Source organism: Trichomycterus rosablanca, chromosome 2 (genome assembly GCF_030014385.1).
Source record: "Trichomycterus rosablanca isolate fTriRos1 chromosome 2, fTriRos1.hap1, whole genome shotgun sequence".
NCBI lineage: Eukaryota > Metazoa > Chordata > Actinopteri > Siluriformes > Trichomycteridae > Trichomycterus > Trichomycterus rosablanca.
In genome coordinates, this window is record NC_085989.1 from 54,250,614 (window position 1) to 54,262,126 (window position 11,513).

General features: G+C 41.0%; 1 protein-coding gene across 1 annotated transcript; it reads left to right on the forward strand.

The window, feature by feature from the left end:
• The first annotated feature begins 1 nt into the window (after position 1).
• On the forward strand, positions 2-8,208 carry LOC134335501 (GTPase IMAP family member 4-like). Its single transcript, XM_063018044.1, has 2 exons — positions 2-102; positions 6,817-8,208. Exons 1-2 carry the CDS (start codon positions 81-83, stop codon positions 7,695-7,697), a joined length of 903 nt encoding a protein of 300 aa, XP_062874114.1. The 5' UTR covers positions 2-80; the 3' UTR covers positions 7,698-8,208.
• The last annotated feature ends 3,305 nt before the right edge of the window (positions 8,209-11,513 follow it).

Here is an 11,513-nt window from a genome sequence, read left to right on the forward strand (position 1 = left end):
ATCTTGAAGCTCAGTTTGAAACACAGTTGGAGTACAAGAGAGAAATTGAAACTCTACAACAACAGATAACTGAACTGCAGATGAACAGGAATCAAACACAAGGTAAATATTTATTCTTTTATAATAATCATCAGTAATTTGTGTTTTAGGAGAAACTGCAAGCACACTAGCAGAGATAACTTGGAAGTAAAAACACAAGGACCAGTACTAAGCCATTAACAAAGTGTGATTTAAATGCAGTTATGCAGCATAAATAACTATAGTTTTAGAGAAAAATCACTCCTTCACTTTCAAATCTCATGCATTGAGGATGTGTCTTATGGTCTTATGCCACAATTTTAAATTCTCATGCATTTGTATAAGATTCAAGCTTAGGAAATGTATTCCAAAACAGGTCAGATCAGTATTTCAGTGAATTGCTTTTCTAAAAATGCAATAAATATGTTGTCATTTGTTCAATCAATTGAACTTTTATTTAACTGATTTATATAACTTGAAAAGTAAAAACACAGAGTTTCTTACATTGACTTTGACTTTTATTTGATGTCAGACAGTATCCACCTGAGATATTTCAACTTTTATCTGCTCAACTTCATTTCATTTATTAATAAACATCCATTTCTGCATTTCAGGCCTGCAACACATTCCAAAAAAAGTTGGGACGGTAAAGCATTTACCACTTTGTAATGTTGCCATTCCATTTCATCACACTTAAAAGAGGTTTTGGCACCAAGGAGACCAAGTGATTTAGTGTTTCAGCTTTTATTTTGTCTTGTTCTTCCTGCAAACCAATCCGTCTTACGGGGTCGTCGTTGTTGCATTTTTCCTTTCAAAATTCTTTATTGGGGACAGGTCAGGACTACAGGCAGGCCAGTCCAGTATTCGTACCCTCTTCTTCCACAACCATGCCTTTCTAATGTGTGCTGCAAGTGGTTTTTCATCGTCTTGTTGAAAAATGCTGGACGTCCCTGGAAAAGACGACTTGAAGGCAGCACATGTTGCTCTAAGATCTCAATGTACTTTTCTGCATTAATGCTGCATCACAAAAAAGTACAGTGGGGTCAAAAAGTATTTAGTCAGCCACTGATTCTCCTACTTAGAAAGATGAGAGAGGTCTGTAATTTTCATCATAGGTACACCTCAACTATGAGAGACAAATTGAGAAAAGAAAATACAGGAAATCACATTGTAGGATTTTTAAAGAATTTATTTGTAAATTATGGTGGAAAATAATTATTTGGTCACCCACAAACAAGCAAGATTTCTGGCTCTCACAGACCTGTAACTTCTTCTTTAAGAAGCTCTTCTGTCCTCCACTCTTTACCTGTATTAATGGCACCTGTTTGACCTCGTTATCTGTATAAAAGACACCTGTCCACAGCCTTAAACAGTCAACCATGGCCAAGACCAAAGAGCTGTCGAAGGACACCAGGAAGAAAATTGTAGACCTGCACCAGGCTGGGAAGAGTGAATCTACAATAGGCAAGCAGGTTGGTGTGAATAAATCAACTGTGGGAGCAATTGTAAGAAAATGGAAGACATACAAGACCATTGATAATCTCCCTTGATCTGGGACCCCACGCAAGATCTTATCCCGTGGGGTCAAAATGATCATGAGAACGGTGAGCAAAAATCCCAGAACTACACGGAGGGACCCGATGAATGACCTGCAGAGAGCTGGGACCAAAGTAACAAAGGCTACCATCAGTAACACACTACGCCGAGAGGGACTCAAATCCTGCAGTGCCAGGCGTGTCCCCCTGCTTAAGCCAGTACATGTCCAGGCCCGTCTAATGTTTGCCAGAGAGCAAATGGATGATCCAGAAGAGGATTGGGAGAATACCATGTGGTCAGATGAAACTGTTTGGTAAAAACTCAGCTCGTCGTGTTTGGAGGAAGAAGAATGCTGAGTTGCATCCCAAGAACACCATACCTACTGTGAAGCATGGGGGTGGAAACATCATGCTTTGGGGCTGTTTTTCTGCAAAGGGGACAGGACGACTGATCCGTGTTAAGGGAAGAATGAACGGGGCCATGTATCGTGAGATTTTAAGCCAAAACCTCCTTCCATCAGTGAGAGCATTGAAGATGGAACATGGCTGGGTCTTCCAGCATAACAATGATCCCAAACACACCGCTCGGGCAGCGAAGGAGTGGCTTCGTAAAAAGCATTTCAAGGTCCTGGAGTGGCCTAGCCAGTCTCCAGACCTCAACCCCATAGAAAATTTGTGGAGGGAGTTGAAAGTCCGTGTTGCCCAGCGACAGCCCCAAAACATCACTGCTCTAGAGGAGATCTGCATGGAGGAATGGGCCAAAATACCAGCTACAGTGTGTGCAAACCTGGTGAAGACTTACAGGAAACGTTTGACCTCTGTCATTGCCAACAAAGGTTATGTTACAAAGTATTGAGTTGAACTTTTGTTATTGACCAAATACTTATTTTCCACCATAATTTACAAATAAATTCTTTAAAAATCCTACAATGTGATTTCCTTTTTTTTTTTTTTTTTTTTTTTCTCTCATAGTTGAAGTGTACCTATGATGAAAATTACAGACCTCTCTCATCTTTCTAAGTAGGAGAACTTGCTTGTAACTTTTATGGTGTTCATTTGTATTCCTGGGTAAGGTAAGCTTCTGGTTAAAGTGTATATTCTTTGCTGTAACTTGTTCTAGACTCTATCTTTGTATCTTTGATCATTAACATTGCTAGAATTTAACTAGAATTTAATATAAATATAATATAAAATATAAAATTTAATATAGTATAAAATTAAATCTCCGCTAGGTCTTCTCTATCACTAGGTTTTAATGTCTGTCTGGAACTAACTTGGGTAAGTACTATCAGTCTCTGGCATTGTTTAATCTATCAAACTTTTCTCAGCATGTGCTACTCAAACATTCCTGTGCTTATATCTCACAGACCCTGTAGACATCAGAAGTCACATTACAGAAACAGCAACGCCAGCAACCTCATCTGCCCCCCAACTGTTGCAACAGTCTCAAACAGTGGTGGTAGGTGGGGTCTGGAACTGTCAATCAGCCGTCCAAAAAGCTGACTTCATCTCAGCTTTTGCACTCTCTCACAGCCTTGACTTCCTGGCACTGACTGGGACATGGATCACCACCGAGAACTCAGCAACACCAGCAGCCTTATCCTCTGCCTACACCTTCTCTCATACACCGAGAGGATCTGGTAGGGGTGGTGGTACAGGTTTGCTCTTGACCAGGAAATGGCACTTCACTCCTGTGAATGTTTCTCACCTTAACATTTCATCCTTTGAATTCCATGCTATTACTGTTACTTTTCCAATTACTCTTCATATCATTGTCATTTACAGACCACCAGGATCATTGGGAGACTTCATAGAAGAGCTGGATGTTCTTCTGAGTTTCTTCCCTTCAGATGGAACTCCTCTGACTCTTCTTGGTGACTTTAATCTCCCTACAGACAAACTTCAGTCCTCCTGTCTTCTTCCTCTTCTTTCATCCTTTGACCTCCTCTTTAACCACAGCCCTCCGACACACAAAGGAGGCAATCTTCTGGACCTGGTCTTCAGCCGTCCAGCTTCTGTTCTGGACCTCACTGTCACCCCACTGCACCTCTCCGATCATCACTTTGTGTCCTTCTCTCTCTGTCTCCCAACTCTTCCTACCTCCAACCACACTTTCACCCTTACAAAACGCCCCAATCTTCACTCTTTATCTTCCTCCCTGTTGATCTCCAACATCCGAACTTCACCACCTAACCCTGACATGCTTGCTACCCTTCCACTCAACTCCGCAACTAATACTCTACTCTCTTCTCTTTCAACATCCCTCATCCATCAGCTCTGTCCTCTTACCCTCAAACGAGGAAAACCTTCTCACCCTGCTCCTTGGCTTTCAGATGCATTGCGCAGCAACAGAAGAGAATTAAGGGCAGCTGAGAGAAAGTGGAGGAAATCTAAGCTTGGCGTTGATCTCCACTCCTACCACGATCTGCTGTCTAGGTTCTCATCCAACGTGACTGCTGCAAAAACATCTTTCTACAAAGCCAAGCTAGAGCAGTCTGCTGCTGACCCACGTAAGCTTCCTGCTATCTTTTCCTCTCTTCTGAACCCTCCTCCTCCTCCCCCATCTGCCTCTCTCACTGCTACTGACTTTGCAACATTCTTTCAGGACAAGATTGACAAAATCAATCAATCCTTCTCTCCAACTGACCCACTTTCAACTGACCCTCAACCCACCAACACACTCACCAGCTTCACCCCACTCACCATGGATGAGGTTACACAGCTCCTCTCATCCAGCAATCCCACTACATGCACACTTGACCCTATACCATCCACCATCCTCAAAGACATCTCACAGGACCTAATCCCCTTCATCACACCCATCATCAACAACTCCCTGTCATCAGGTGTTGTCCCTACTGCTTTTAAGAAGGCTCAGGTCATTCCCCTTCCTAAGAAACCTACACTAGACACTACAGACATTAACAACTACAGACCAATCTCACTCCTCTCTTTTCTATCCAAAATTCTTGAACATGCTGTCTATAACCAACTATCTGCCTTTCTTACTCAGAATGACCTCCACGATCCGTATCAGTCGGGCTTCAAGGCAGCGCATTCTACGGAATCAGCACTTGTAGCTGTTACGGAGAAGCTTCATGCAGCCAAAGCAGCCAAACTGTCATCGGTCCTCATTCTTCTTGACCTCTCTGCAGCCTTCGACACAGTGAATCACAGCATTCTCCTGACCACTCTCTCCAACCTTAGAGTAACAGGTTCAGCATGGCAATGGATGGCATCCTACCTGGAAGGGCGCTCCTACCAAGTGTCATGGAGGGGATCCACATCTCCCCCATGCACTCTCTCAACCGGCGTTCCTCAGGGCTCTGTACTTGGCCCACTTCTTTTCTCTAGCTACACCCGCTCTCTGGGTAAGGTCATAGCCTCCCATGGCTTCTCCTACCACTCCTATGCAGATGACACTCAGCTCGTTCTGTCATTCCCTCCTTCAGACACACAAGTCTCAGCTCGCATCTCAGCATGTCTGCGAGATATCTCACAATGGATGTCAGCTCATCATCTAAAACTTAATCCCAGCAAGACAGAGATGTTGCTCATTCCTGGAGATCAGTCTCCAACCCAGGACCTAGTCATTTCTCTGGATGACTCCCAGATCAGACCATCTGATAAGGTAAGAAGTCTTGGTGTTGTCCTGGATAACCAGCTGACCTTCTCTCCTCATATAGCCAACATGACAAGATCGTGCCGGTTCCTCCTCTACAACATCAGGAAGATTCGACCATTTCTCTCCAGGGAAGCTACCCAGATTCTGGTGCAATCACTTGTAATCTCACGGTTGGACTACTGCAACTCCCTTCTGGCTGGAGCTCCCATGTCCACTATTAAACCCTTTGCAGCTCATTCAAAATGCAGCTGCCCGTCTGGTTTTTAACCAACCCAAACACTGCCACATCACCCCACTGCTGCGTTCTCTTCACTGGCTTCCAGTAGCTGCACGCATTCAGTTTAAAAACACTGATGCTCGCCTACAAAGCCAAAAATGGACCAGCCCCAAGCTACCTTTGTGGTCTAATCAAACCCCGCTCTGTACCACGCAACCTCCGAGCCTCTAGTCTAGCTCGACTTGAGCCTCCATCCAGGACTAAAGGAAGACAAGCATCAAGGCTTTTCTCTCTTCTAGCGCCCAAGTGGTGGAATGAAATTCCTCTGTCCGAACATCTGAGTCTCTTGCTGTCTTTAAAAAACGATTAAAAACCACACATTTTTATTAAGCACTTAAGCTGACTTGTACTTATTTACTAACATTTTGTTCTTTTCTTTTCCATTTCCAAAAAAAAAAAAAAAAAAAAAAAAAAAAAAGGCACTTTGGTTCTAACAGGTTTAGCAGATTTGTGTTCTTCGACTGTTGTTTACCTAAACTTGAGAAATGAAATGTTCACTATGGAAGCACTTCTGTAAGTCGCTCTGGATAAGAGCGTCTGCTAAATGCTGAAAATGTAAATGAAAATGCACAATCAGTGGCTGACTAAATACTTTTTGACCCCACTGTAAATGACCTTTACCAAGAGCACTGACACGCCTCCATACCATGACATACCCTGGCACTGACACAGCCCCTCACCATGACAGACCCTGGCTTTTGGACTTGTTGCTGATAACAGTCTGAATGGTCCTCTTTGTCTTTGGTCTGGAGTATACAGCGTCCATTCTTTCCAAAAAGACCTGAATTGCTGATTCATCTGACCAAAATACATGTTTCAACTGTGTGATGGTCCATCCTAGATGCCTCTGAGCCCAGAGACGTCGACGCTGCTTCGGGACATGATTCACATAAGGCTTTTTTTTTTTGCACAGTAAAGTTTTAAGTGACATTTGTGCGGTAACTCCTCAGCTGCTCAACAGGGTTTTTTGGACTGTTGGTCCCGGATTCTATTTTATTAATACATTTTCTTGCTTTTTTCCCAATTTAGCATAGTAAATCTGTCTTCCGCTGCTGATTTGCAGTTGAGGTGTAGATATTGCTGTTCACGCCTGCTTTTGCACTTAATCGAACCCTTTTTTACCCTTGCACTCTGCACAGGCGCCTATCTATCTACCAGGCAGGGTCCTTACACAACATTTGAAGACCCCACTCACATAATCTGGTTGTCCCGCCCTAGAAGCATAAGACATTTTGTAAAATTTAACCTTCAAGTTCAATAAAAAGCAACTTTGTCAATACTTTACAAATGTTTCATGTCAAATTCACTGTATTTTTAAATTGATATTTTTAAAGTTTATGAACTTTCCTCTGTTTATACAGATCCATTAATCAGTCCTGATACTCTCCGCATTGTGCTGCTGGGGAAGACTGGAGTTGGAAAAAGTGCAACAGGAAACACCATCGTAGGAAAAGAAATCTTTTTTGAAGACAGTTCATATGAATCAGTCACTACGTTTTGTCAAAAAGAGACGTGTGAGTTTAATGGGAGGCTGATTACTGTGATTGATACTCCAGGACTGTTTGATACAAAAGTCTCTAATATAGAGATAAAAAAAGAGATCATCAAATGCATCTCCATGGCTGCACCAGGTCCTCATGTGTTCCTGCTGGTACTGAAAATAGGACAACGCTTCACACAAGAGGAAAGAGAGACAGTGAATTTGATTAAAGAAACTTTTGGTGAGAAATCTAGAATGTACACCATGGTGCTCTTTAGTAGTGGTGATCAGTTAAAAAAACAAACAGTTGCACAGTACATTCAGAAAGGGTCAGACATTAAAAAACTTCTGTATGAGCTTGGTAACAGGTATCATGTCTTTAACAATAATGACAGAAGCAGCAACACTCAGGTTTGTGCTCTCCTTGATAAAATTGACTCTATTGTGAGAGTGAATAAAGGAAGCTGCTACACCAATGAGATGTTCCAGCAGGTGGAGAAAGAAATAAAGGAAAACCAGGAGAGAATCCTGAAGGAGAAAGAGGAGCAGCTGAAGCGAGAGAAAGAAGAACTAAAAGCAAAATATGAAGCTGAAATGGAGAACATGAAGAAAATGATGCAGGAACAAAAAGAACAACAAGAAGCAGAAAGTAGAAGAAAAGAGGAAGAGTTTAAAGTGAGAGAGGAACAAATAAAAACAGAGCTGGCAGAAAGAGAAAAAATAATGCAAAAAAGATTTCAGGAAAAGAAAAGAAGAAGATGATTTAAAGATGAATGAGTGGATAAAACGAATAAATCAAGAAAGAGAGGAGAACAGAAAACAGTGGGAGAAGCAAAGAGAAGAAGATCAGAAACTAAGAGGTCAGGAGGAAGAAGAAAGAAAAAGGAGAGAACAAGAATGGATTCAGAAGAAGAAAGAAGAGAAAGAGAAGTTTGAGAGAGAAAAAGAAGAGCTGAAAAGAAATGAAAAAGAAGCATTAAAGAAATTACAGCAGGAGTATAAACAGAGAGCAACAGAGGAAGAGAAGAGAAGAAAAGATTTAGAAGAGAAAATAAAACATGCAGAGGAAAGCAAAGAGAAGGAACTACTGGAACTTCAGGTATCACAACTACAAGAGTCAGAAAGAAGAATGAGAGAAGATGAGAAAAGACGAGATGAACAGCAGAAGTACTGGGAAATGAAAATCTGTTTTATGGAGGAAGAGTGGAATTTAGAGCAGTGTGAAAAGCAATTGCATTATGAATGGGAAAAGCAGAAAGAAAGAGAGGAAAGAGAATTAAAAGAAAAGGAGAGAAAAGAGAAAGAAGAACAAGAAAAGAAAAAAATAGAAAACAAGGCCAATGAAAAGATACAAAAGATAAAGGAACAGCTGGAGGCAGAAAGACTGAAATATGAACAAGAAAGAAAGAAAAAGGATAAACAGCACAGACAGGAAATGGAAAATAAACTTCGAGAGCAGCAGGAAAAATTCAGAAAAGAGAAAGAAAATGAAGAGAGGGTTCGCAGTGAGGTAGAGCAGAGGAATTTGGCCTTTGTTAAAGATGAACACGCCAAAGAGCTGGAGAATCTGAAGAAACAAACCAAACAAGAAACAAGAAAACAAGCAGAGGAAGAATTTAATGCTAAACTGGAGGAGAAAGTTAAAGAAGCCAAATATTTGGGTTTGGAACAGGGTTTTGATATGGGTATGGAACAGGGTTATAAAGAGTGCCATGTAAAAGTCGAATCAGAAAGAACAAAGCCAGGCAGACGTATAGATTCTTTTGTCAATTGGGTTTGTAGGTCAAATGAAGAAAAAAAGGTCAAGAAAAATAAGTGAAAACAATGCATGAGGGCATTTTTATTATTTTCTTTTTAAACCAGTTTGATAAAAGGTCTGAGCTGGTTTTGAAATATTTTTGAATCTCAGCAGTGCTACTGGCCTGCTGGGCATCTACACAGACGTAATTGGTTATGTTTTGGGTTTAGAGTTTCCTGGGGGATTGGTGCCATGTTAATGTTAGCTTAGTGGTAACATGCAGCACATGGGAGATTCTTTTAAAAGCTGTTCCTGCAAATGTTTCTTTTCTTTCACCTTATTTGCTTTAGGCTGCAGATTTTATTTGGTGGTGTTGTTTCATTTATTGTATTTTTTTGATCTTTAATTGCAGTATTGTTCTGCTCCGTTTAAGCATCTTGTGTAGGGAATTTAACCTCTTCATTCTCGCAGGTACGGGAATAAATCTGGTACCACAGATATAATAAATACTTTAAACAGTTTTTATTTAAAGTTTATTTAGACAAGTATTCTAGCTGGCTTGTAGTTTCTATTTTAAATAGATATTTAAAAATGACATATGAGCATGTTATAGAATTGTTTTTAAATGTATAAATGAATCACAATGAATTTATGAACTATTACAACTTCATCCTGTTATAATGAGAGAGGTAGGACCCAAAGATGCAGAGTAAAAAATTATTTTTATTTAACAATAAATAATAATATACAATATAAACAAAGGATAAGGAGAACAGAAAACAATTCGGGAAATCCTGAACGAAGCCACTGACGTCACTGGCAACTGAAAAAGAGAAAGAAAAACTCAAAAGCACAAATAAACCAACGCGAGTCGCGAACCCTGGTCACTCATTCGCGAACCGAAAGCGTATCTTACAACGCTACGGCGTGGCTACAAGTAGAACAGCTCCTTGCGCTTATAAGGAGCGTAGTGGGAGGCGGATCTCCGGATAATGGTGAGAACCATGAAGCCGAACAAAAATGGGCTTTCAAGTAAGCCGGATCGGCATTGTCACCAGCACGGGGTTGCTGGGAAGCAGCCGATCTGAATACGAAAATAAAAGAGCCAAAGAGTGAGGCGCAGATTCGAACTGGGGTTGCGGTGATACCAGAGCGGCATTTTAACCACTCAGCCAAACAAGCTGCGATGGAATCGGGAAGCGACTTAAGACTGCGGTGATTTGACTAATACGCTAGCATTAGCCCGCTGCTAACCATGCAAGCGGGGTGTAGCGAGATTAAAACAAACCGCAGCGCGAGGGCTGCACGTAATCGCACCGGCTTTATCTAACAATGAAATCGAAGCCCTGAATTACCTCAGCCTTTCGACCTACACACCCAACCACTATACAGTGCCTGGGGTAACCGAGCTAGCCCTACAAAAGAAAACGGCTGGTACAGTGCAGCCATAAGCCAAAAAGGAGAACAAAGGTGCGACGCCTGCAGTCTGGCAACGCCCCCTTAAATAGGGAGCTCGCAGATGCAGGTCATTCGCCCTAATCAGCTTGTCTCCTATTTGAGGCCACGCTGTTCTTTGTTCTGTAACGCCTGCGACGCTGGGAACTGGTGGTATGTTCACCAGACGTCGCAGGCACCCTAACACAGCCAACATCTAAAATTCAAGCTAAACATTTAATGTGTAATCTTAATAATACAAGAAAGTTTTGAATGTCTGTAAAACATTTAGCATACTAATAAACAGATGAATTAAATTTAAATCTGTTATTTTCTTATTCTGTTTGCTGTGACAGACACAACATTATACAACCACTTTATTATTATTATCTTGTGTGTACATTTGATGAGCTACACCCTGGACATGGACACACTGTGGGTATGTAATTACTGGAAGTAGCCCATCTCTGTCCAATGTACCCCATTCTATTAATGAAAAGCATCTCCTGAAAGATCCTTCACTATCCAGACATTATTTGTGAGCTGGATTATTTTGAACACGTATTACCAGTACCAAACCATGACTCTTAAACCTTGACCCTCAAACTTTCCCCACTTCCCTTGTCTGCAGAAGTTAACCCCATCACTTTCCTGCACTGTTATGACCACTACTCTCTAAAAAATAAAGGGCATAGCATACAATGTTTAGAGTGCAGTAAATGTTTATTTACAGAGATATTTACAGTATTGGATTGGAAATGTAATTTGCTCTGTGTGACTGTATTTGGAAATGTAGTTTGTTCATGGTTGCTTTGGCTGTCCACTCATCAGTGACCTGTTTAATATAAACTGCTTTTCACATATTGACACAGATGTTACTTATTCTGTGCTTTTCTCCCACATACTTGAGCGGTTGCTACAGTCTGGGCAAATGGCCATCTGTCATAATGCTGTAAAAGGGAGATGTGTCTGTGTCAGGTGGGCATGGTGACAAAATAATTACATACACAAATGCACTTTTTACAATTCTTTTAAAACACCATTAAATACACATAAGCTTCAGGGTGAGCACATGCCAAAACAATAAACCAAATTTCAAACTAACTACAAAGAGAATTCAACAAAACTAAGCAGAAAACAACAACACAACCATAAACCTTGCTAGCTATCAAACACAAAAGAAATGAGGAATCAAACAAAATGGCAGCTCGCCCTACAAACAATTAAAATAAATCATAAAGTGAAAACACAAGACAATAAACACAGGGAGCTCAATAAACACTACAATCCAAAGTCATCATTAGTATTATAATCAAAATCTCAATGCAAAGAAGAAACCAAGTGCTGCCAAATTGTCACTTTTTCATTTCAAAATTCTCAGCACATTCTCTATTAGGAACAGGTCA